Below are 21136 nucleotides of genomic sequence, written 5' to 3' on the forward strand. Positions count from 1 at the left end.
CTTTTTTTGTAAACGTAAGAATTCATACAATATCGAGCGATTTTGTATCATTTTTTTTAACATATGAAGTAAAAAATGTATGATTCTGACGGTTTTTATTCTTACGTTTTTGAATAAATCAAGATTTAAAAAATTTTCAAAATTGTAAGACATTTACACTCAGCCCATACTAAACGCATTAAAAAATTAACATATTAATTTTAAAATAATTTATTTCATCTTTTATAAAAGAAGCTATATATAGATGATGTCAGATATTCCGCGATTAATTAAACATTGTTTAAATCCTGAATGGAATCAATGGAGTCATAATCAAAGACCTCATAAACGAGTAAAAGAAATTAGAAATAATTATTTTCATGAATGAAAGATTCACTACCATAATGAAATAAAAAATAAAAAAATAAACTTTTAAATTCAATGTCTTACATTTTGAATAATTTATTTTTAATTCGTATGAAATGAGCGTCAAAACTAACGATGTTAAAAAATTGGGATTCACAAATGAGGAAATAAAGGATATATTAGAGGAGGCGGGTTATGAGGTTGATAAATATTATTTAAGAAATTGTCAAAAATTCGCGGAGTTTTTAAATGAGTTTGATTATGATGGAAAAATGAATAAAGATGATGTTATAAATTTCTTATATCCCACATCTAAAGAAGAAAACCTAAAGAACCTGATGTTTTCCCTGAATATTATGAAGAACGGATTAAAGATGATGAATACGATGAAATTGAAAAACTGGAAAAAATAAGAGATGAAATAGATGAAAAAATTAAGGAATTAAGAGAAGTTGAAAATGAAGTAGAGGGTTTAATGAATATCCCAGCTTCAGAATCAGAAGTTCAGAAATCTCATGAAGAAAGATATAAAAATTATGTCTCAGAATCAACACAAAATTTATTAGATGGTGAAATAGATGAAACACTTTCAGAAGAAGGTACTAAATTTATACGTAAACATAAGTTACAATTTATTGATAATGAAAAATACCCTTGTATCTTACTTTCACCCCCTCTCGATTCTGAGAAATTCAAAAAAGCTCTAAAAACGTGACATATGCAACTAATACGATTAAGAAAGAAGATCATGATATTTACACAAATTATTATTTAAATAAATGCACAGGTGTTGATAAAGTTTTTGATTTATTAGATAAAATATCAAAAGAAACCATTGGAACCTATAAAATTTTGTGTGATTGTGGTTTCATTATTGAAGATACCAATAATGTTTCATATGAAAGAACAGCACCGAAGGAAGACGAAGTGGAAAGGTCTATACCATTCGTTATTAAGAACATAAAAGATATGAAAACTTATAAACATTATATTTATTCATTTATTTCAGAAAAAATGGAAGCAACCCATAAAACATCTTCTCATCATTTTATAGCTATTCATACATTCCTTTTCAAAGTTGTGAAATTAAATAAGACAGGAATCAGATTTAATGTATCAGGGTACACATTCTTGAGTAAATTAAAATGTATTCGTCACGTCGCAGATGATAAAAATTTATGTGTTCTTAATTCATTTTACGGACTTTAAAAAATAAACTTTATTTTTTTAATTTTTTATTCTTACATAAATGAACAAAAACGGAACAGCTAAAATGAATGATAATCAAATTAGAGCAGAAGGTAGAAGGTTATTTAAACGCTTCTATAACATTCCTGATGGTGTTAATCCTAAAACTCGTAGAAGTTATTTAAATGAAGCAATAGATGCATATGAAGGGTTTGACATTTCATCAGAAAGTGAGAGATTAGCGAGAATGTTAAATGTTAATATTGATTTCTATTATTGTGATCCTCAACCAGAAGACGTAGACATTAACAAGGTAGACTTTCCATTAGTGGAATCAATAATGATAGATCCAGAATTTGAAACAATAAATATTTTATTAACACAAAGTCCATGTGGAAAACTTCACGCTGACAGAATTACAGACGTTGAAGCACTCACAGGATATAAAGTTTGCCCCTTTTGCAAAGAAGAAGTATATTCTATCCGTGATGATCCAGAAAGGAAAAACCAAAGAAGATTTTTAAAGCATTGTGAGAAATGTAAAGAAAATAATGGAAGATTAATTCAAGACGTTCAATTGCAAAAGACCCAGCAACCATATGCACCACATATTACGAAACAGAAGATATATCAGTGGTTATTAGCTCACAATTTGCAGGAATATTATCAACCGACAAGATATTATATTACTTTTGACTTCGAAACATTAGAGACTAAAGAAGAATTACAACTTTCTGAGTGTGCAACTTTGAACGCTTACTTAAAACCATTCATGGTATCATCAACGGTTAAATTAAATGATAAAACATATACGAGGAATTTTTGCTTAACTTCGAGTGATTCTTTTATTTCTGATTGGATTGAGTTTTTATTTTCAACCTGTTCATTAGTTGCTAAATCAAATATTGAACAATATGAAGAATTAATGAAGTCGCAAACGGACCAAACGGCGGGACTTTGTCTCATACATTAAATGAAAAACAGAAGGAAGCATTTAAAGAACTTCTAGATGAGGAATTCAATAAAGTGAATATCATAGGTTTTAATTCGGGAAAGTTTGATTTAAATTTAATTCTTCGTGATTTAAACACTGCAAAATGGAAAATAAAATCAATGCTGGGTTCATCTTCTCAATTTAAGCAAATCATTGTAAAGAAAACAAACGCTCCATATGAATTGAGATTTATTGACATCAGAAATTATATAGCGGGTGGGACATTAGACCAATTCACTCAAGATTTCGGAAACAATAAATCACGTGTTAAATCCTTTTTCCCTTATCAATTCATCACATGGGAGAATTACGAAAAAGAATTATATAAAGTGGAACCATTCACTCAAAATTCATTTTATTCAGCATTAACTCAAGAAACTATATCAGATAGTGATTATCAAATATATCTCAATGATGCTAAAAATTTTAAGAATAGATTAGAATATTTTATTTATTATTGCAATAAAGATGTTGAAATTATGATTGACCCAATCGATAAAATTATTGAAGAAACATTTGTTTATAAAATTGACATGCTTCATAATCTTTCTTTATCATCGAATGCTTCAATGATTCGTTACGCTTTAGCATATAAAGACTTTAATCCTAATGAAAAATATCCTGAGGAAGAGATAGAATCAAGTTTTGAATTAACGAAAAAGTATTGGAAATATAAATTGAATCATATAAGAAACAAGATGAAAAAGCAGAAAGGGATACTAAAAATAATGTTTCAATGGATGATTTTCAATACTATCACGATTTAATCCTTTCATCTAAATGTAAAATGTGTGGTAAAGCGTTTACATATGCAAATAAACCAACATTGGATAGAATCGATAATGAAAAACCACATACCAAAGAAAATTGTCAGTTAATGTGTTGTTATTGCAATGTCGTAAAATCAAATAAAGATGAAGATGTTCAACGTTTAAGAATCAATTTAAGAAATTATGCATTAAAAAATAATTTACCAATGACTTTAGATTCAGTTGAAGCTTATCACATTCTCCGTAATGGAATTACTGGTGGTTTATCAAATGTTCAACATAGAGTAAATCTTAAAGGAATCACGCACATTAATAAACTTTCATATAGTCCAGAAACTAAAACTGTATCAAACGAGGACACACCAACATTATGACTCATTTCGTTGGTGTTGATTTTAATTCATTATATCCTTCATCATTTTCATCTAATCCTCATGATTTCATTCAATATACTGACCATAAAATGTGTATGCCGGGAAGATTGAATGGTGTTATCATTTGTGATACAGCAACAAAGAAAGCAAAAGCATTGGGAATAATTAAGAAGAAAAATACTTTATTCGTGCTGAAGTAAAGGGTCACATTGATGAAAAATACATTAATGATTACATAAACTTTTTACCGATAATAAGAAACTTAGATATTATCACAGATGAAAAAACAATTGGCAGTTTTATGTATAATTACATGAAATCAAACAATCTACCAGTTGACCAGAAACAGAGAAAATTAACTCAGTTAGCATCAACACACAACCAATATCAACCATTTTCTTCTTATTATCTTTGGTATCTAATCGACAGATTTCATTTTATCATCGATGATATAGGGTGTCCAAAGGTGTGTTTAGCACAAACCTGAATACTGCGAATAGAAATAAACAAGTTACATATATATAAAGTTTATTTAAATATAATCACCATTGGATTCAATCACGCGTTCGCAGCGATCGATCCAGGCTTGAAAGACACGCTTTAAATCATCATGAGAAAATTGCTCAAATTGCTCTCTTACAAAATTTTCAAGATCATCTGGACTCGCGAATTCGCGTCCTTCAGCTCTCTTTTTTAGCGTGCCGAATAAATAAAAGTCAGAGGGTGCAATATCAGGTGAATAAATTGGGTTTGGAACAACTTTGACATTGTTTTCCACTAAGTAATTCATTACCTTATGACTTTTGTGAACTCTTGAATTATCAAAATGAATTGCAAACTTTTGTTTTTGTTGTTTGGATTTCTCAAACTCATCAGAATTGATAATTTGAGTAAGAACATTGTCAATTAGATACTGAGCATTCATCGTATTAGGTTTTTGAAGAATATCAATTGCGATGATGCCATTCACGCCCCAAAAACCGACAACATCATCATTGGTGTGTCAATTTTTTTCTTCGGGAATATTTGCGGATTTTCATCCTTCGGGATCCACATGATTTTGGCTTCTGTTGCATATTGAAACCAAGACTCGTCCCCTGTTACTAAAAAGCGAAACTTCTTGGATTGATACGCACCCAATATAGAGAGGAGCTCTTTCGAAGATTGGACTCTAGATTTTTTTTGAACTGAATTAAGGTTGTGCGGAACCCAACGTGTATACGCTAGTTGTAGTTCAAATAATTGTGCAGATAATAACTGACTGTTGTACGTGGTATCTTTGTCATCTCCTCTATCCTTCTGAGTGATGCTCTTGGGTCTTCATCTAGCGCTTGAAGAATTGCTTTGATTTTTCTTTGATCCGGCGATTTTTTGTCAATTTTTATGATGGGCGCCTTTTTGTTCATGAAGTGATACATCCTAACATGATACGTTACAGTGGAATAGCTAGGAGCATCCATACCGAAGCATTTTACCAATGTCTCGTAGATTTTTTTACAGTCTTTGCATTTTTTTGCAAGAGCGAGGATGTTTTCTTTATGATTCATTAAAAAAATGAAAAAAATCCCGCCAAAATTTCCCGCGAAACCGCCTCTTGTCTCAAAATTCATTTTATATCCCGGCATGGCGCCAAAATACAACATACTCATCATATACATATATTCATATTTTTTATTATATATTTATAATCAGCATATATCTCCTTTAATAGTCTCATATAGAGCGCTGTGCTAAACGCACCTTTGGACACCCTATATTCAATCAATTTTAACATTTACTAAAAACACTTGCTTTAATGAATTTGCGAACGAATTTATGAACGAAAGACAAAAGGCTGAATTAGAAGGAAATAAAGGAAAAAGTTTATTTTGCAAGATTTCACTTAATGGATCATATGGTTACGATGCAATGAATACACAAAATTACAGAGAGCATCATTCAAATTTAATTCAATCAAACCCATATATGACCTGATTTCATAAGATTTTCAGATGGAATTAAAATGTAATTGATAGATTAAAATATATGAACAGATTGACAATATCGAATTTTTGGAATTTTGGTTTAAATATCCCGATGGAAAAAAGATTGAAGTTAAAGATAAAGCTGAATACTATAACAAAAACAATTACAATGACCGATCCGGATAGTGGGGAAACAAAAAGAAATAAAACAAACGATAGAAACTGGTGAAAGGTCAATTATTATCGATTATGATTCAAAGGATTATTATTCGATAATGTTAATGCTTGAATATTAAATAGCCTTAACAAAGAATTTTTCAAGTGATATTTTATATTCATCAACTATTTTATTAATAAATATCATTATATGTTAAATGAAGTTCAGTTGTTGTTTCGTTTTTGATATCTTAATTGTGACTATATCCTTTATAGGATTTATTTTTGCAACTGTTCCGCAGCATGAAACCTCATCATCTATGAAAAATTGAATCTTCACGTCTGAATCTTGAACATCACAAAGAATGGCGATAATGTGAATTAATGATTCATAAGGTAAAATAATGTAATTTTGTGTATTCAATTGCATCGTAACCATATGATAACATTAAGTGAAATCTTGCAAAATAAACTTTTTCCTTTATTTCTTCTAATTCAGCCTTTTGTCTTTCGTTCATAAATTCGTTCGCAATTCATTAAAGCAAGTGTTTTTAGTAAATGTTAAAATTGATTGAATATAGGGTGTCCAAAGGTGCGTTTAGCACAGCGCTCTATATGAGACTATTAAAGGAGATATATGCTGATTATAAATATATAATAAAAAATATGAATATATGTATAATGATGAGTATGTTGTATTTTGGCGCCATGCCGGGATATAAAATGAATTTGAGACAAGAGGCGGTTTCGGCGGGAAATTTTGGCGGGATTTTTTTCATTTTTTTAATGAATCATAAAGAAAACATCCTCGCTCTTGCAAAAAAATGCAAAGACTGTAAAAAAATCTACGAGACATTGGTAAAATGCTTCGGTATGGATGCTCCTAGCTATTCCACTGTAACGTATCATGTTAGGATGTATCACTTCATGAACAAAAAAGGCGCCCATCATAAAAATTTGACAAAAAATCGCCGGATCAAAGAAAAATCAAAGCAATTCTTCAAGCGCTAGATGAAGACCCAAGAGCATCACTCAGAAGGATAGAGGAGATGACAAAGATACCACGTACAACAGTCAGTTATTATCTGCACAATTATTTGAACTACAAACTAGCGTATACACGTTGGGTTCCGCACAACCTTAATTCAGTTCAAAAAAAATCTAGAGTCCAATCTTCGAAAGAGCTCCTCTCTATATTGGGTGCGTATCAATCCAAGAAGTTTGCTTTTTAGTAACAGGGGACGAGTCTTGGTTTCAATATGCAACAGAAGCCAAAATCATGTGGATCCCGAAGGATGAAAATCCGCAAATATTCCCGAAGAAAAAAATTGACACACCAATGATGATGTTGTCGGTTTTTGGGGCGTGAATGGCATCATCGCAATTGATATTCTTCAAAAACCTAATACGATGAATGCTCAGTATCTAATTGACAATGTTCTTACTCAAATTATCAATTCTGATGAGTTTGAGAAATCCAAACAACAAAAACAAAAGTTTGCAATTCATTTTGATAATTCAAGAGTTCACAAAAGTCATAAGGTAATGAATTCATTAGTGGAAAACAATGTCAAAGTTGTTCCAAACCCAATTTATTCATCACCTGATATTGCACCCTCTGACTTTTATTTTATTCGGCACGCTAAAAAAGAGAGCTGAAGGACGCGAATTCGCGAGTCCAGATGATCTTGAAAATTTTGTTAAGAGAGCAATTTGAGCAATTTTCTCATGATGATTTAAAGCGTGTCTTTCAAGCCTGATCGATCGCTGCGAACGCGTGATTGAATCCAATGGTGATTATTTAAAATAAACTTTATATATATAACTTGTTTATTTCTATTCGCAGTATTCAGGTTTGTGCTAACCAACCTTGGACACCCTATATCATCGATGATAAAATGAAATCTGTCGATTAGATACCAAAGATAATAAGAAGAAAATGGTTGATATTGGTTGTGTGTTGATGCTAACTGAGTTAATTTCTCTGTTTCTGGTCAACTGGTAGATTGTTTGATTTTCATGTAATTATACATAAAACTGCCAATTGTTTTTTCATCTGTGATAATATCTAAGTTTCTTATTATCGGTAAAAAGTTTATGTAATCATTAATGTATTTTTCATCAATGTGACCCTTTACTTCAGCCACGAATAAAGTATTTTTCTTTCTTAATTATTCCCAATGCTTTTGCTTTCTTTGTTGCTGTATCACAAATGATAACACCATTCAATCTTCCCGGCATACACATTTTATGGTCAGTATATTGAATGAAATCATGAGGATTAGATGAAAATGATGAAGGATATAATGAATTAAAATCAAACCCAACGAAATGAGTCATAATGTTGGTGGTGTCCTCGTTTGATACAGTTTTAGTTTCTGGACTATATGAAAGTTTATTAATGTGCGTGATTCCTTAGATTTACTCTATGTTGAACATTTGATAAACCACCAGTAATTCCATTACGGAGAATGTGATAAGCTTCAACTGAATCTAAAGTCATTGGTAATTATTTTTTAATGCATAATTTCTAAATGATTCTTAAACGTTGAACATCTTCATCTTTATTTGATTTTACGACATTGCAATAACAACACATTAACTGACAATTTTCTTTGGTATGTGGTTTTTCATTATCGATTCTATCCAATGTTGGTTTATTTGCATATGTAAACGCTTTACCACACATTTTACATTTAGATGAAGGATTAAATCGTGGATAGTATTGAAAATCATCCATTGAAACATATTTTTAGTATCCCTTTCTGCTTTTTTTCATCTGTTTCTTATATGATTCAATTTTTATATTCCAATACTTTTTCGTTAATTCAAAACTTGATTCTATCTCTTCCTCAGGATATTTTTCATTAGGATTAAAGTCTTTATATGCTAAAGCGTAACGAATCATTGAAGCATTCGATGATAAAGAAAGATTATGAAGCATGTCAATTTTATAAAACAAATGTTTCTTCAATAATTTTATCGATTGGGTCAATCATAATTTCAACATCTTTTATTGCATTAATAAATAAAATATTCTAATCTATTCTTAAAATTTTTAGCATCATTGAGATATATTTGATAATCACTATCTGATATAGTTTCTTGAGTTAATGCTGAATAAAATGAATTTTGAGTGAATGGTTCCACTTTATATAATTCTTTTTCGTAATTCTCCATGTGATGAATTGATAAGGGAAAAAGGATTTAACACGTGATTTATTGTTTTCCGAAATCTTGAGTGAATTGGTCTAATGTCCACCCGCTATATAATTTCTGATGTCAATAAATCTCAATTCATATGGAGCGTTTGTTTCTTTACAATGATTTGCTTAAATTGAGAAGATGAACCCAGCATTGATTTTTATTTTCCATTTTGCAGTGTTTAAATCACGAAGAATTAAATTTAAATCAAACTTTCCCGAATTAAAACCTATGATATTCACTTTATTGAATTCCTCATCTAGAAGTTCTTTAAATGCTTCCTTCTGTTTTTCATTTAATGTATGAGACAAAGTCCCCGCCGTTTGGTCCGTTTGCGACTTCATTAATTCTTCATATTGTTCAATATTTGATTTAGCAACTAATGACCAGGTTGAAAATAAAAACTCAATCCAATCAGAAATAAAAGAATCACTCGAAGTTAAGCAAAAATTCCTCGTATATGTTTTATCATTTAATTTAACCGTTGATGATACCATGAATGGTTTTAAGTAAGCGTTCAAAGTTGCACACTCAGAAAGTTGTAATTCTTCTTTAGTCTCTAATGTTTCGAAGTCAAAAGTAATATAATAATTTTGTCGGTTGATAAATATTCCTGCAAATTGTGAGCTAATAACCACTGATATATCTTCTGTTTCGTAATGTGGTGCATATGGTTGCTGGGTCTTTTGCAATTGAACGTCTTGAATTAATCTTCCATTATTTTCTTTACATTTCTCACAATGCTTTAAAAATCTTCTTTGGTTTTTCCTTTCTGGATCATCACGGATAGAATATACTTCTTCTTTGCAAAGGGGCAAACTTTATATCCTGTGAGTGCTTTCAACGTCTGTAATTCTGTCAGCGTGAAGTTTCCACATGGACTTTGTGTTAATAAAATATTTATTGTTTCAAATTCTGGATCTATCATTATTGATTCCACTAATGGAAAGTCTACCTTGTTAATGTCTACGTCTTCTGGTTGAGGATCAATAATAGAAATCAATATATACATTTAACATTCTCGCTAATCTCTCACTTTCTGATGAAATGTCAACACCTTCATATGCATCTATTGTTTCATTTAAATAACTTCTACGAGTTTTAGGATTAACACCATCAGGAATGTTATAGAAGCGTTTAAATAACCTTCTACCTTCTGCTCTAATTTGATTATCATTCATTTTAGCTGTTCCGTTTTTGTTCATATGTAAGAATAAAAAATTAAAAAATAAAGTTTATTTTTTAAAGTCCGTAAAATGAATTAAGAACACATAAATTTTTATCATCTGCGACGTGACGAATACATTTTAATTTACTCAAGAATGTGTACCTGATACATTAAATCTGATTCCTGTCTTATTTAATTTCACAACTTTGAAAAGGAATGTATGAATAGCTATAAAATGATGAGAAGATGTTTTATGGGTTGCTTCCATTTTTTCTGAAATAAATGAATAAATATAATGTTTTAATAAGTTTTCATATCTTTTATGTTCTTAATAACGAATGGTATAGACCTTTCCACTTCGTCTTCCTTCGGTGCTGTTCTTTCATATGAAACATTATTGGTATCTTCAATAATGAAAACCACAATCACACAAAATTTTATAGGTTCCAATGGTTTCTTTTGATATTTTATCTAATAAATCAAAAACTTTATCAACACCTGTGCATTTATTTTAAATAATAATTTGTGTAAATATCATGATCTTCTTTCTTAATCGTATTAGTTGCATATGTCACGTTTTTAAGAGCTTTTTTGAATTCTCAGAATCGAGAGGGGTGAAAGTAAGATACAAGGGTATTTTTCATTATCAATAAATTGTAACTTATGTTTACGTATAAATTTAGTACCTTCTTCTGAAAGTGTTTCATCTATTTCACCATCTAATAATTTTGTGTTGATTCTGAGACATAATTTTTATATCTTTCTTCATGAGATTTCTGAACTTCTGATTCTGAAGCTGGGATATTCATTAAACCCTCTACTTCATTTTCAACTTCTTCTAAATTCCTTAATTTTTTCATCTATTTCATCTCTTATTTTTTCCAGTTTTTCAATTTCATCGTATTCATCATCTTTAATCCGTTCTTCATAATATTCAGGGAAAACACAGGTTCTTTAGGTTTTCTTCTTTAGATGTGGGATATAAGAAATTTATAACATCATCTTTATTCATTTTTCCATCATAATCAACTCATTTAAAAACTCCCGCGAATTTTTGACAATTTCTTAAATAATATTTATCACACTCCATACCCGCCTCCTCTAATATATCCTTTATTTCCTCATTTGTGAATCCCAATTTTTTAACATCGTTAGTTTTGACGCTCATTTCATACGAATTAAAAATAAATTATTCAAAATTGTAAGACATTGAATTTTTAAAAGTTTATTTTTTTATTTTTTATTTCATTATGGTAGTGAATCTTTCATTCATGAAAATAATTATTTCTAATTTTCTTTTACTCGTTTATGAGGTCTTTGATTATGACTCCATTGATTCCATTCAGGATTTAAACAATGTTTAATTAATCGCGGAATATCTGACATCATCTATATATAGCTTCTTTTATAAAAGATGAAATAAATTATTTTAAAATTAATATGTTAATTTTTTAATGCGTTTAGTATGGGCTGAGTGTAAATGTCTTACAATTTTGAAAATTTTTTTAAATCTTGATTTATTCAAAAACGTAAGAATAAAAACCGTCAGAATCATACATTTTTTACACTTCATATGTTAAAAAAAATGATACAAAATCGCTCGATATTGTATGATTCTTACGTTTACAAAAAAAGTCACACAACCCCTCCACATACACTACTACTGATATACAATAAAAATCTTTATTATTTATTTATCCTTTATTGTTTCATTAAACTTCATTTATTTTATATAATATAGTTTTATTCTTTTAGCTACTTGTAATTAATCTAATTTTTATATCATCATTTTACCGGATTATTCTTCAGTACATCGATTGTGTATCTAAAATAATATCATTATCCTTATTCTGTTTTTTCCAAAATTCTTTTAAATATCTTTTTTGGTTAGATTACTTTATACTTTTACTTTTATTTTTAATTTCAAAAAAATTTGGTGATTGTTCTATTCTGTTACAATGTGCATTATCATATTCTAATGAATTATTCATTACATACATTTAAAAAACTTGTTAAAATGAAATTAAAAATTATGTTTAATTATTACGCTGTGAATGTGTCAACAGCGGTCATGCCTGTATCTGTATCCCATATTTGCACAACCTTTCTGTTATGGCATTTGTGTATTTCGCGTTTCAGCTGATACATTTGATTTGGCGTGTAATTTGTTCCAGTTATATGGATTAATTGGGAGATTCTTCATGCGGTGTGTTATTATTGTTCTCCCAAATAAAGGCAGGGATAGCCTGAATGCTTTGGCAGCGCTCCAATGTCGGCCAGAATCTCTCAACTTCCCATTTTGGTAGGGAGAATGAGAGTCTGTATGCGCCATTGGACGCCCCAAAGATCAAGTAGATCTTGAAAGGCGCCCCTATTTTCTGAACCGTTGTCGGTCCAGAAACAATAAGGGGCGCCAAATTCAATGAAGGCGGAAGCCGCAACGTTCGCTGTCGTCGCTGCCAGCATATCTGGTATTTGTATACACGCTAGGACTTTGCGGCTAAAATCGTCGATTATGCCATAAATATACTGGCCACGAACACCCCTAAAAAATAATGAACATCTGCGTGCCAGATAAGATTGGTGAAAGCGCCCAATATCTTACTGCTGTTTCTGGCCCGGCATGCTCTAATCGCGTCTTGGTGAATGATTTTCTTTGAAGTATCTGCGTACTTCTCTATAAGATACATCAATTTGTTGTAATTTCAAAGTTCCATTGTTTTGTTTGACCACAGGGAAAGGCCAGTGGTCATGTATAACAGCAAGAGCTTTGATTTGGTCGTAGGGATTGACCCTACGACCTTTCTTGCCTTTAGGCAATGGGATATTCTGTAAGCTAAATTGATTTTGTAAAAAAGATTTTGAAACATCTAAATATTTGAAATCATTTGATTGAAGGGTTGGGGCGATGGGAACATGGGTGCAAGCTTCTTCCCATGTCATTTTACCTTCTTCAATCTGATTGGAAATACCAATTAGGTAAATTCGATCGACATACCCTTTGTAAGGATTCATTCTAATGAAGTACGTTAACAATCAAAATATTCTATAAGTGTTCTAGTATGGAATTCAAAAGAATAAAGAAAATGGTAACGTAAATAAACATATTAGTAAATAATTTATAATTAAAATGAAAAAAAGAAAAAATAATAAGTAAAGTGACTGGAAATGAAAATGAAAATCAGTGTACAGTTTTTTTTTTTTCTCGCTGTGAACGTATTCGGTCATTTTTTAAAAAATTAAATTTTTTGTTAGAGATAAGAGCTAAAACTCGGTAAACAACTTCTTTATGTCTAGAAAATTCTATCTTGCCTTTTATTTTTTTCTCGCTGTGAAACGTATTCGTCATTTTTTTAAAAATTAATTTTTTGTTAGAGATAAGAGCTAAAACTCGGTAAACAACTTCTTTATGTCTAGAAAATTCTATCTTGCCTTTTATTTTTTTCTCGCTGTGAAACGTATTCGGTCATTTTTTAAAAAAATTAATTTTTTGTTAGAGATAAGAGCTAAAACTCGTAAACAACTTCTTTATGTCTAGAAAATTCTATTTGCCTTTTATATTTTTTTCTCGCTGTGAAACGTATTCGGTCATTTTTTAAAAATTAATTTTTTGTTAGAGAATAAGAGCTAAAACTCGGTAAACAACTTCTTTATGTCTAGAAATTTCTATCTTGCCTTTTATTTTTTTCTCGTGTGAACGTATTCGGTCATTTTTTTAAAAAATTAATTTTTTGTTAGAGATAAGAGCTAAAACTCGGTAAACAACTTCTTTATGTCTAGAAAATTCTATCTTGCCTTTTATTTTTTTCTCGCTGTGAAACGTATTCGGTCATTTTTTTAAAAAATTAATTTTTTGTTAGGATAAGAGCTAAACTCGGTAAACAACTTCTTTATGTCTAGAAAATTCTATCTTGCCTTTTATTTTTTTCTCGCTGTGAAACGTATTCGGTCATTTTTTATAAAAATTAATTTTTTGTTAGAGATAAGAGCTAAAACTCGGTAAACAACTTCTTTATGTCTAGAAAATTCTATCTTGGCCTTTTTATTTTTCTCGCTTGTGAAACGTATTCGGTCTTTTTTTTAAAAATTAATTTTTTGTTAGAGATAAGACCTAAAACTTTGCAGACAACTCCCCCATGTCTAGCAAATTTAACATTCGTCTCCCATTTTTATATATTTTGGTTTAGAATGTTCGAAAATGCGTAATATGGTTATTAATATTAATTGAAAAGAACCTTGAATTATTCAATCTGATCTCACAAAATATTTTAAATTACAAACTTTGTAGTTTGAATAGATAATTAGTAGTAAACTCAAATAACTAGTTTATTTTGAATAAAAATTATTTGAATTTATTCAATTTTGTGAATTTTCCTTAAAAATCAAGTTTAAATCTTATTTGCCATATAATTATAAATACAATGAAACATATTCGAATTGAAAGAATGACTTTTTCTGTTCTTTCAATCATTCAATTTGAATTTTGCAATATTGGATTTCTCATTAAATAGCTATTAAAAACAACAAGAATTTTAACTTACATTCAAATTTATTTGTGTTATATTCAATCCTTCTCAAAACTTATAATTTTCGGCTATAGCATGATTATATGCTATATAATATAATAAACCTATAATAGTATCATTCTTTCAATTATTTGAAGAGAAAACCGAAAAAATCTATTTTCGGTCTATAACAATTTTGAAAACAAAATTGAAAATTGAATTAAATCTATTATTAATCGATGATGCATCATTTCCTAATGCTTAAACTTTATATCAACCACGATAAATAGAACGTAATATTCTCTCAAAAATTTGATTCCCAAAGCAAAAATTGAAATTCAAACGTAAGAAATGGTTCAAAACTAATAACCCGATTTAAATGAATTTTTATCAAAATATTCAATCCGTTTCAAATCAAGTTATTTTATATTAATTACACATGTACAAGCCATTTTTAGAATATACAATTTAATTTGAATTCAATATGTATTTAGAAAGCGGGTTATCATTCTCAAATACTTTTATAAATTAAGCTTATAAACAAAAAAATGGATTCATGCTTGGAAGACCCAATTTTAGAGAATTATATCATTAAAGCAACCGATCGGTACTGGCGCTTTCTCAAAGGTATTCCTAGCAATCCATAAGCCTACAGGATTTAAAGTTTCAATAAAAGTTATACCAAATACTCTAATACTGATGATATTAAACAAAAATTATGATTAAGAGAGAAATTGATATTATGCGCTTGCTTAATCATCCGTATATTTGCGATCTTTGAAACAGTCGAATCTCAACATTACATGTACTTAGTTATGGAGTACATTATAAACGGCACTTTGCTTAATATATCAAATGACCGCGGAGCTTTAAAGGAGGATGAAGCGCAAACATTTTTGCCCAATTGCAATAGCCATAAAATCAATGCAAAGTACTGCAACGTGGCACACAGAGATATTAAAACTGAAAACATACTACTTGACATAAATAACAATATAAGAATTATCGATTTTGGCCTCAGTAATACTCCAACAGGAGACGATAAAGCTTCTTCAGACGCAATGTGGTTCTCCAGCATATGCCTCGCCAGAGATGATTATGGGGCAACAATATACACTTTTCGTCAGACGTTTGGAGCTGCGGAATATTGTTGTACGCAATGGTTCTTGAAACATTACCATACTTTGATGAAAACATTTCAAAACTTGCACAGAAGAATTGTTTAAGGATATAGAGCTTCCGATTCACTTTAACCCCAATTGCCGAGATTTGATTACCCGCAATGCTTACAAAGAATCCAAGGGAAAGAATAAATATCGATCAGATGGCTGCACATCCATTTATTTGCTGAGCAAGTCCAGTTTCATTATAAGAGTATTTTCAACTTTCGAGATGAACGAAGAACTTGCAGCTTATAAGCTTAGCATGATGGAAATGGAATTTGACAATGTTAAAAAAAACCTTAGCATGGGAGTTATGAACCAAGGAACCGTATCTTTTGATAATAAGAAGAGAGTACATGATCTCAGTATTTAGCAACAAAGCCACCAAAAACAATGTATATGCTAGAAACGCTTCTCTGCAAGGTATTGCAGTTATATCTGCTTTGCCACGCTTACATGAAGTAACAAATGGCTTCTTCTTTCAAGAAGAGGGCAAATTCCATCAACGAAAGAACAGCCAAACTTATATCTAGAAGAAAAACAGAATCGTCGTTCTCTTCTTATTGTTTAAATTAAATATTGTTTTTTTATGTTACAAAAAATAGATTAACATGATACAAGTTTTTACTCTAATTAATGCACTCACAAACTGCATTTTCATCAATTCGATCAAGCAAATCGATGAAAATGTAAACAAAAAATTTCAAATCTAAAAAAGTTAATCTATGAAATACACCGCTAGTATTCTATACAAAGCGTCAAAGTCAGTTGATTTCGGAGATTATTTCCAGCAATGAAGTAATTTGACGGTAGAAAAATTTCAAACATTTCTTAACTCTATTTTCTGGTCGTAGCATTCTTGACATTGTTTATTGCTCTATTTTTGCCATTTGATGCCTTCTTTCAAACTATCTCGTTGGAGTTGTAATTGGTCTCTTGCTTTTCCAATAATATAGTAGATGAGGAATGTAGTGCTTCATTCTGATGTAATGATATCTTTTCAAATTGTGCTTATAATTTCATATATTTTTTGTTTCCATTTCCTTCATGGACTCATATCTGGAAACGTGAATAGCTATTTCATCTTGAGAACCCGAAACATTTAGTTCCGAAATCGACTTTACATCTTGTTTAAACATGTCATTATATGATTTCATCTTGGCCTCATAAATTTTTCTTTGATTTAGACAGAGTATTTTCACGAATTTTCTTTATATTTATCTTTGGGGATTGTTTTAATTAATGCGTCGTTCCTTCGATGTGTATTTGTAATAATATTTTCTTTTGGTTTACTGAAATATCTCGTACAAAATTAGGAACAAGAACAATTTTCTCAAGATCACTCTCAGATGCATCCAAAGCTCCCGATGTTAGCTCGCTTTTGAACTTTGTCATAGTATTCATGATTTTTTCGGAAAACAGAGATTTTTGCGAAATCTGAGTTAGGCTGACCTTTCAAAACGTATTTTTTGTTTCTCTTGGAGCTTTTGTAGGATTGCTTGCCTCTTTGGAGGCGAGATTTTCAATCAACTTTTTCCATTTACAAAGTAAAAAAATGTAAAGAAAGTGCTAAACGCACAGTATTCATTTTCACTCCAGTCAACAATTAAGATGAAAGACCCAATTCAACATCCAAATGCTTCGGAGGAACTTGTTCAATTTTTTTGAAAGGAATTGTGTGCTATGAAGTCAAAATTATGCCACAGTTTATTATAACTCTTCTTAAAGAACAGATTTATTAAAAGGAAAGTACATTCACTATTTTGACCAAAATTTTAAATTTTTCATGGGGTTGTAAATCTTATAATAACTAGATGAATAAGGAATAAATCCCCAGTATGATGTGCATCATTATATTAAACACTATATGTAAGGCCGGTGATTCTATTAACACTTATGAAGATCTATAGTTATTTTGTTAGCAGAGTTAAATTTGATAATTTCCAAAACTCTTATATTTCAAAATTAAAGTGTGCGAATGCATTTAAATGAGAGCAAAAAAGAGAATGATGCTGTTAAACTAGGTGTTAATTTCCAATTATTTCGCATCAACAAGAACTACCCAGTAAATTCGGCTATCTTTCTTTGCAATTAATTTTCTATTTTTACATATATTTATAATGGTTAGGGGTTTGAAGAAAAGTTACTAGAGAATTATTGATTTTTGAAATAATGCAGAATTTTAGCTTGAAGAAATCATTAATTTATGAGCTCCAAATTGCTAACCATGACGAAAGAATCATTAAATTTGCTACAATTAAATACATTTATTGCCGAAGGTTAAGATTATGAAATTAAAGTTTGAAATATTGCCTTTGAAATAAAAATTTAAAAATTTGATTATATAATCATGATAATATATTATTGAAATTAAAAGAAAATATTTTAAAACTGCATTCAAATATTTTTGAATGTCTTATCTTTATAAAATATTAAAGATAGCTTGATTTTATCATCATTAGTTGTTATCAAGTTTTCTTTCTTTTGATGAACAACAGTAAATGATTTGTTAATACATTGTCTTTTCCTTTTTCGCAGCAAAATCAAAAAGTTATGATGAATCTTGTACTCAATTTTGAAACTCTCTGATTTACAAGTAACATCCTTTGGAAAAGCAGTCCTATTCTGTTTTTCAAGATATTTTAAAGCGCCTATTTCATACAATGTGCAGATCTATTCGAAATTGCAAGAACTCTCAAGAAAAATGCAGCAGCAGAAGATTTCCAAGTTTCTAGCATCAAAAATTTACAACCTTAATAACACAGTTAAAGAGAAGCTCGATAAGAAATAATTTAACCATAAAGCTGGAAACTATTCGATATCTACTATTGGATATAATAAAAAGTTAATTGTAACATATTTTAACATGCTATTTTGCTGACTCTGTTCGCATTATATTACCATATATATCTTTTTTGAAATCTAAAAAAATTTTACGATTTTAACCATGTGTTTGTTGAAATCATATATCAATCTTAGCTAAAGTATAGTTTAATGAGTCTGTCACCAAGCTAATGTATGAATTTTCAAAATGTCAATATGTTATTTTTTCTGTATATTCCGCCATAATTTCATGTATTATACTTTTCAACTATTATTTAATATTTTTATCGATTTAAATATATGATAAGATGCTTAGTTCTCCGGAAAACGATTTTTAATCACAATTTTAACTTTCCAAAAGAATTCGAAAATAAAAATTCCTCTCAATTTTCTAATATTCTAACCTAGCCAAATCTCTTAGCCAAATTTTTTTTGGCCCGTATAAATATTGTTAGGCACTATATAGGGATGCTATTTATCCTATTTTCATCCCTATTTTACTGTTATCGCCTAGTGAATGTACCCTTTTTAAAAGGTTGATAAAATTTATAGATCGTAATGTCATTTTTCAATTTTTTTGAGGCAGTGTTTGAAAATGAATATTACTGACTTTCAGAACGAAAGTCATTTATATGTTTATTCAGACATCAAAGCAACATTCGTCACTGACTTTATTTTCGCAGCCTTTTCATTATTTTCGGCATCATTTAATTTTTACTATTTACAATTCGTCAACCTGCGAAGAGAAGGGCGAGGTTGAAGGTCAGTTCGAGGCACAAATCTTCATAACAATTACAGCGGTTTTCTGCAAAGGCTTGGGGTTTATTTATTACTGGCTTATTTTTGGCCATAAGAACGCTAAACCTGGCAATCATGATTTCTGGGATCGGTACTCTGTCCTTCCAGCGGTATTCCCAGGTTATGTAAAGCTATTTGCCTATTGCTTTATTTTCTTTTCCTGGTGCTCCGTTTGTTTTGACTCCCCTTGAAAAAGATTCAGTTAATTTTTTACTCAAGAAGCAAATGGGTATTGATGACTTTGATTTCCTTGTTTGCGTATTTTTCACGATCTCAATTATTTGTATGCTTACATGCAATCCGGAAACATTCCACAAGGTAGAGGCTACAATAGCCATTTTACGTGATCTTATTATCTTCTTCTTATTCTCACTTTACTTAAAAGAATTTTCAAACTTTTCGAAGAGCCTTGCCCAGGATGGAGCCTCTCCAGAAAAAATTACTCTTTATCTGTATCACGCCGCTCATCGTTTCTCTCATTATTCGTCCATAAGTATTGGAATTTACACTTATGGATTTATCCACCAAATCATGACAAGAGAAGTGATTTGGCTACAACTTAATTTAATCATATACCTAATAGAAATACTCATAACTGAAATTGTTCCAATTGGTTCTATTGGCATTACAAGACTCACAGGATCAATGCAGAAAACTGCAAAGAGTGAGGATGTAGCACAGTTCCTTGCTATTAGTTAAACTTTTTTATTAATAAATCTTATGTTATTTTTTTTATTATTAAATTCAAAGTTTTTTTTTATCATCAAATATTACATAAATCGTCCATATAATTAAGTTGATGTGGTTAAGATTCGATCTCATTGTTGATTATTCATTTCACATTTCAAATAAGTAACGCGAAACATGTAAGACGCTGACATATAAAAGCTGGAATGATAGCCAATAATTTAGTACAAATAGGCAAACCCAAATTTTAGCTAAAAAGTGACAGGAAAAAAAACGTTTAGTATTAAAAAAAAGACCGATGAGAAGCTTCGTTCGAAATATAGAGGGACTGAGAATGCGCAACCATTCTCAGGGAATATTGGATGCTATTCCCCGTTCCCTCTGTATGGAAATTGAGGTTTTCAAAGGGAGTTAAAATAATATCAAATTTATACTAATTTACTTCAAATACAAAAGTATTTGACAGCTAAAATTAGTTACTTTAGCAAGCCTATCAATACCCTTTTACATTATTGTTACTTTTTCGGAATAAAAGTAAAAACAAATTTATCTCAATTTACTTCAAAAATACAAAAGTATTTGACAGCTAAAATTAGTTACTTTTAGCAAGCCTATCAATACCAACTTTTACAGAATTATTGCTACTTTTTCGAAATAAAAGTAAAAAACAATTTATACTATTTACTTCAAAATACAAAAGTATTTTGACAGCTAAAATTAAGTTACTTTAGCAAGCCTATCAATACCCTTTTACGAATTATTGCTACTTTTTCGAAATAAAGTAAAAACAAATTTATAACCTAATTTACTTCAAAATACAAAAGTATTTGACAGCTAAAATTAGTTACTTTAGCAAGCCTATCAATACCTTTTACGATTATTGCTACTTTTTCGAAATAAAATAAATTTATTATCAAAAACCTTTTTTTTTTCTTAGTAAAAATAAAATGTTATTTTATATCAAGTTTTATTCATAAATTTTATAATGTTGTATTTT

At 29.8% G+C, this 21136-nt stretch overlaps 2 protein-coding genes and 2 pseudogenes across 4 annotated transcripts, besides 13 other annotated features; 3 read left to right on the forward strand and 1 right to left on the reverse strand.

Moving 5' to 3' along the window:
• Window positions 1-431: 431 nt before the first annotated feature.
• Window positions 432-875: a mobile genetic element.
• Window positions 876-1594: 719 nt separating this feature from the next.
• Window positions 1595-2506, forward strand: TVAGG3_0260240 (uncharacterized protein; the record flags this gene model as incomplete). Its single annotated transcript, XM_051228324.1, has 1 exon — window positions 1595-2506. The coding sequence occupies one exon, from the start codon at window positions 1595-1597 to the stop codon at window positions 2504-2506; it is 912 nt and encodes a 303-aa protein (XP_051098054.1).
• Window positions 2507-4123: 1617 nt separating this feature from the next.
• Window positions 4124-4151: a terminal%2Cinverted (terminal inverted repeat of Mariner transposon ID:TVAGG3_0260250).
• Window positions 4124-5425: a mobile genetic element.
• On the reverse strand, window positions 4204-5329 carry TVAGG3_0260260 (annotated as a pseudogene). The gene has a single exon. A coding segment is annotated over exon 1 (1126 nt).
• Window positions 5398-5425: a terminal%2Cinverted (terminal inverted repeat of Mariner transposon ID:TVAGG3_0260250).
• A 944-nt stretch (window positions 5426-6369) lies between these two features.
• Window positions 6370-6397: a terminal%2Cinverted (terminal inverted repeat of Mariner transposon ID:TVAGG3_0260270).
• Window positions 6370-7673: a mobile genetic element.
• On the forward strand, window positions 6466-7596 carry TVAGG3_0260280 (annotated as a pseudogene). Its single transcript has one exon. A coding segment is annotated over exon 1 (1131 nt).
• Window positions 7646-7673: a terminal%2Cinverted (terminal inverted repeat of Mariner transposon ID:TVAGG3_0260270).
• A 3244-nt stretch (window positions 7674-10917) lies between these two features.
• Window positions 10918-11473: a mobile genetic element.
• Window positions 11474-14023: 2550 nt separating this feature from the next.
• Window positions 14024-14860: a mobile genetic element.
• Window positions 14024-14860: a terminal%2Cinverted (terminal inverted repeat of Banshee-A1 transposon ID:TVAGG3_0260300).
• Window positions 14861-17569: 2709 nt separating this feature from the next.
• Window positions 17570-19188: a mobile genetic element.
• A 549-nt stretch (window positions 19189-19737) lies between these two features.
• Window positions 19738-20151, forward strand: TVAGG3_0260320 (uncharacterized protein; the record flags this gene model as incomplete). The annotated part of the gene is made up of 1 exon (XM_051228325.1): window positions 19738-20151. The coding sequence occupies one exon, from the start codon at window positions 19738-19740 to the stop codon at window positions 20149-20151; it is 414 nt and encodes a 137-aa protein (XP_051098055.1).
• A 221-nt stretch (window positions 20152-20372) lies between these two features.
• Window positions 20373-20403: a terminal%2Cinverted (terminal inverted repeat of MuDR-3_TvMULE3 transposon ID:TVAGG3_0260330).
• Window positions 20373-21133: a mobile genetic element.
• Between the last annotated feature and the right edge of the window lie 3 nt (window positions 21134-21136).

The sequence above is a fragment of the Trichomonas vaginalis genome, chromosome V, assembly GCF_026262505.1.
Source record: "Trichomonas vaginalis G3 chromosome V, whole genome shotgun sequence".
Taxonomy (NCBI): Eukaryota; Parabasalia; order Trichomonadida; family Trichomonadidae; genus Trichomonas; species Trichomonas vaginalis.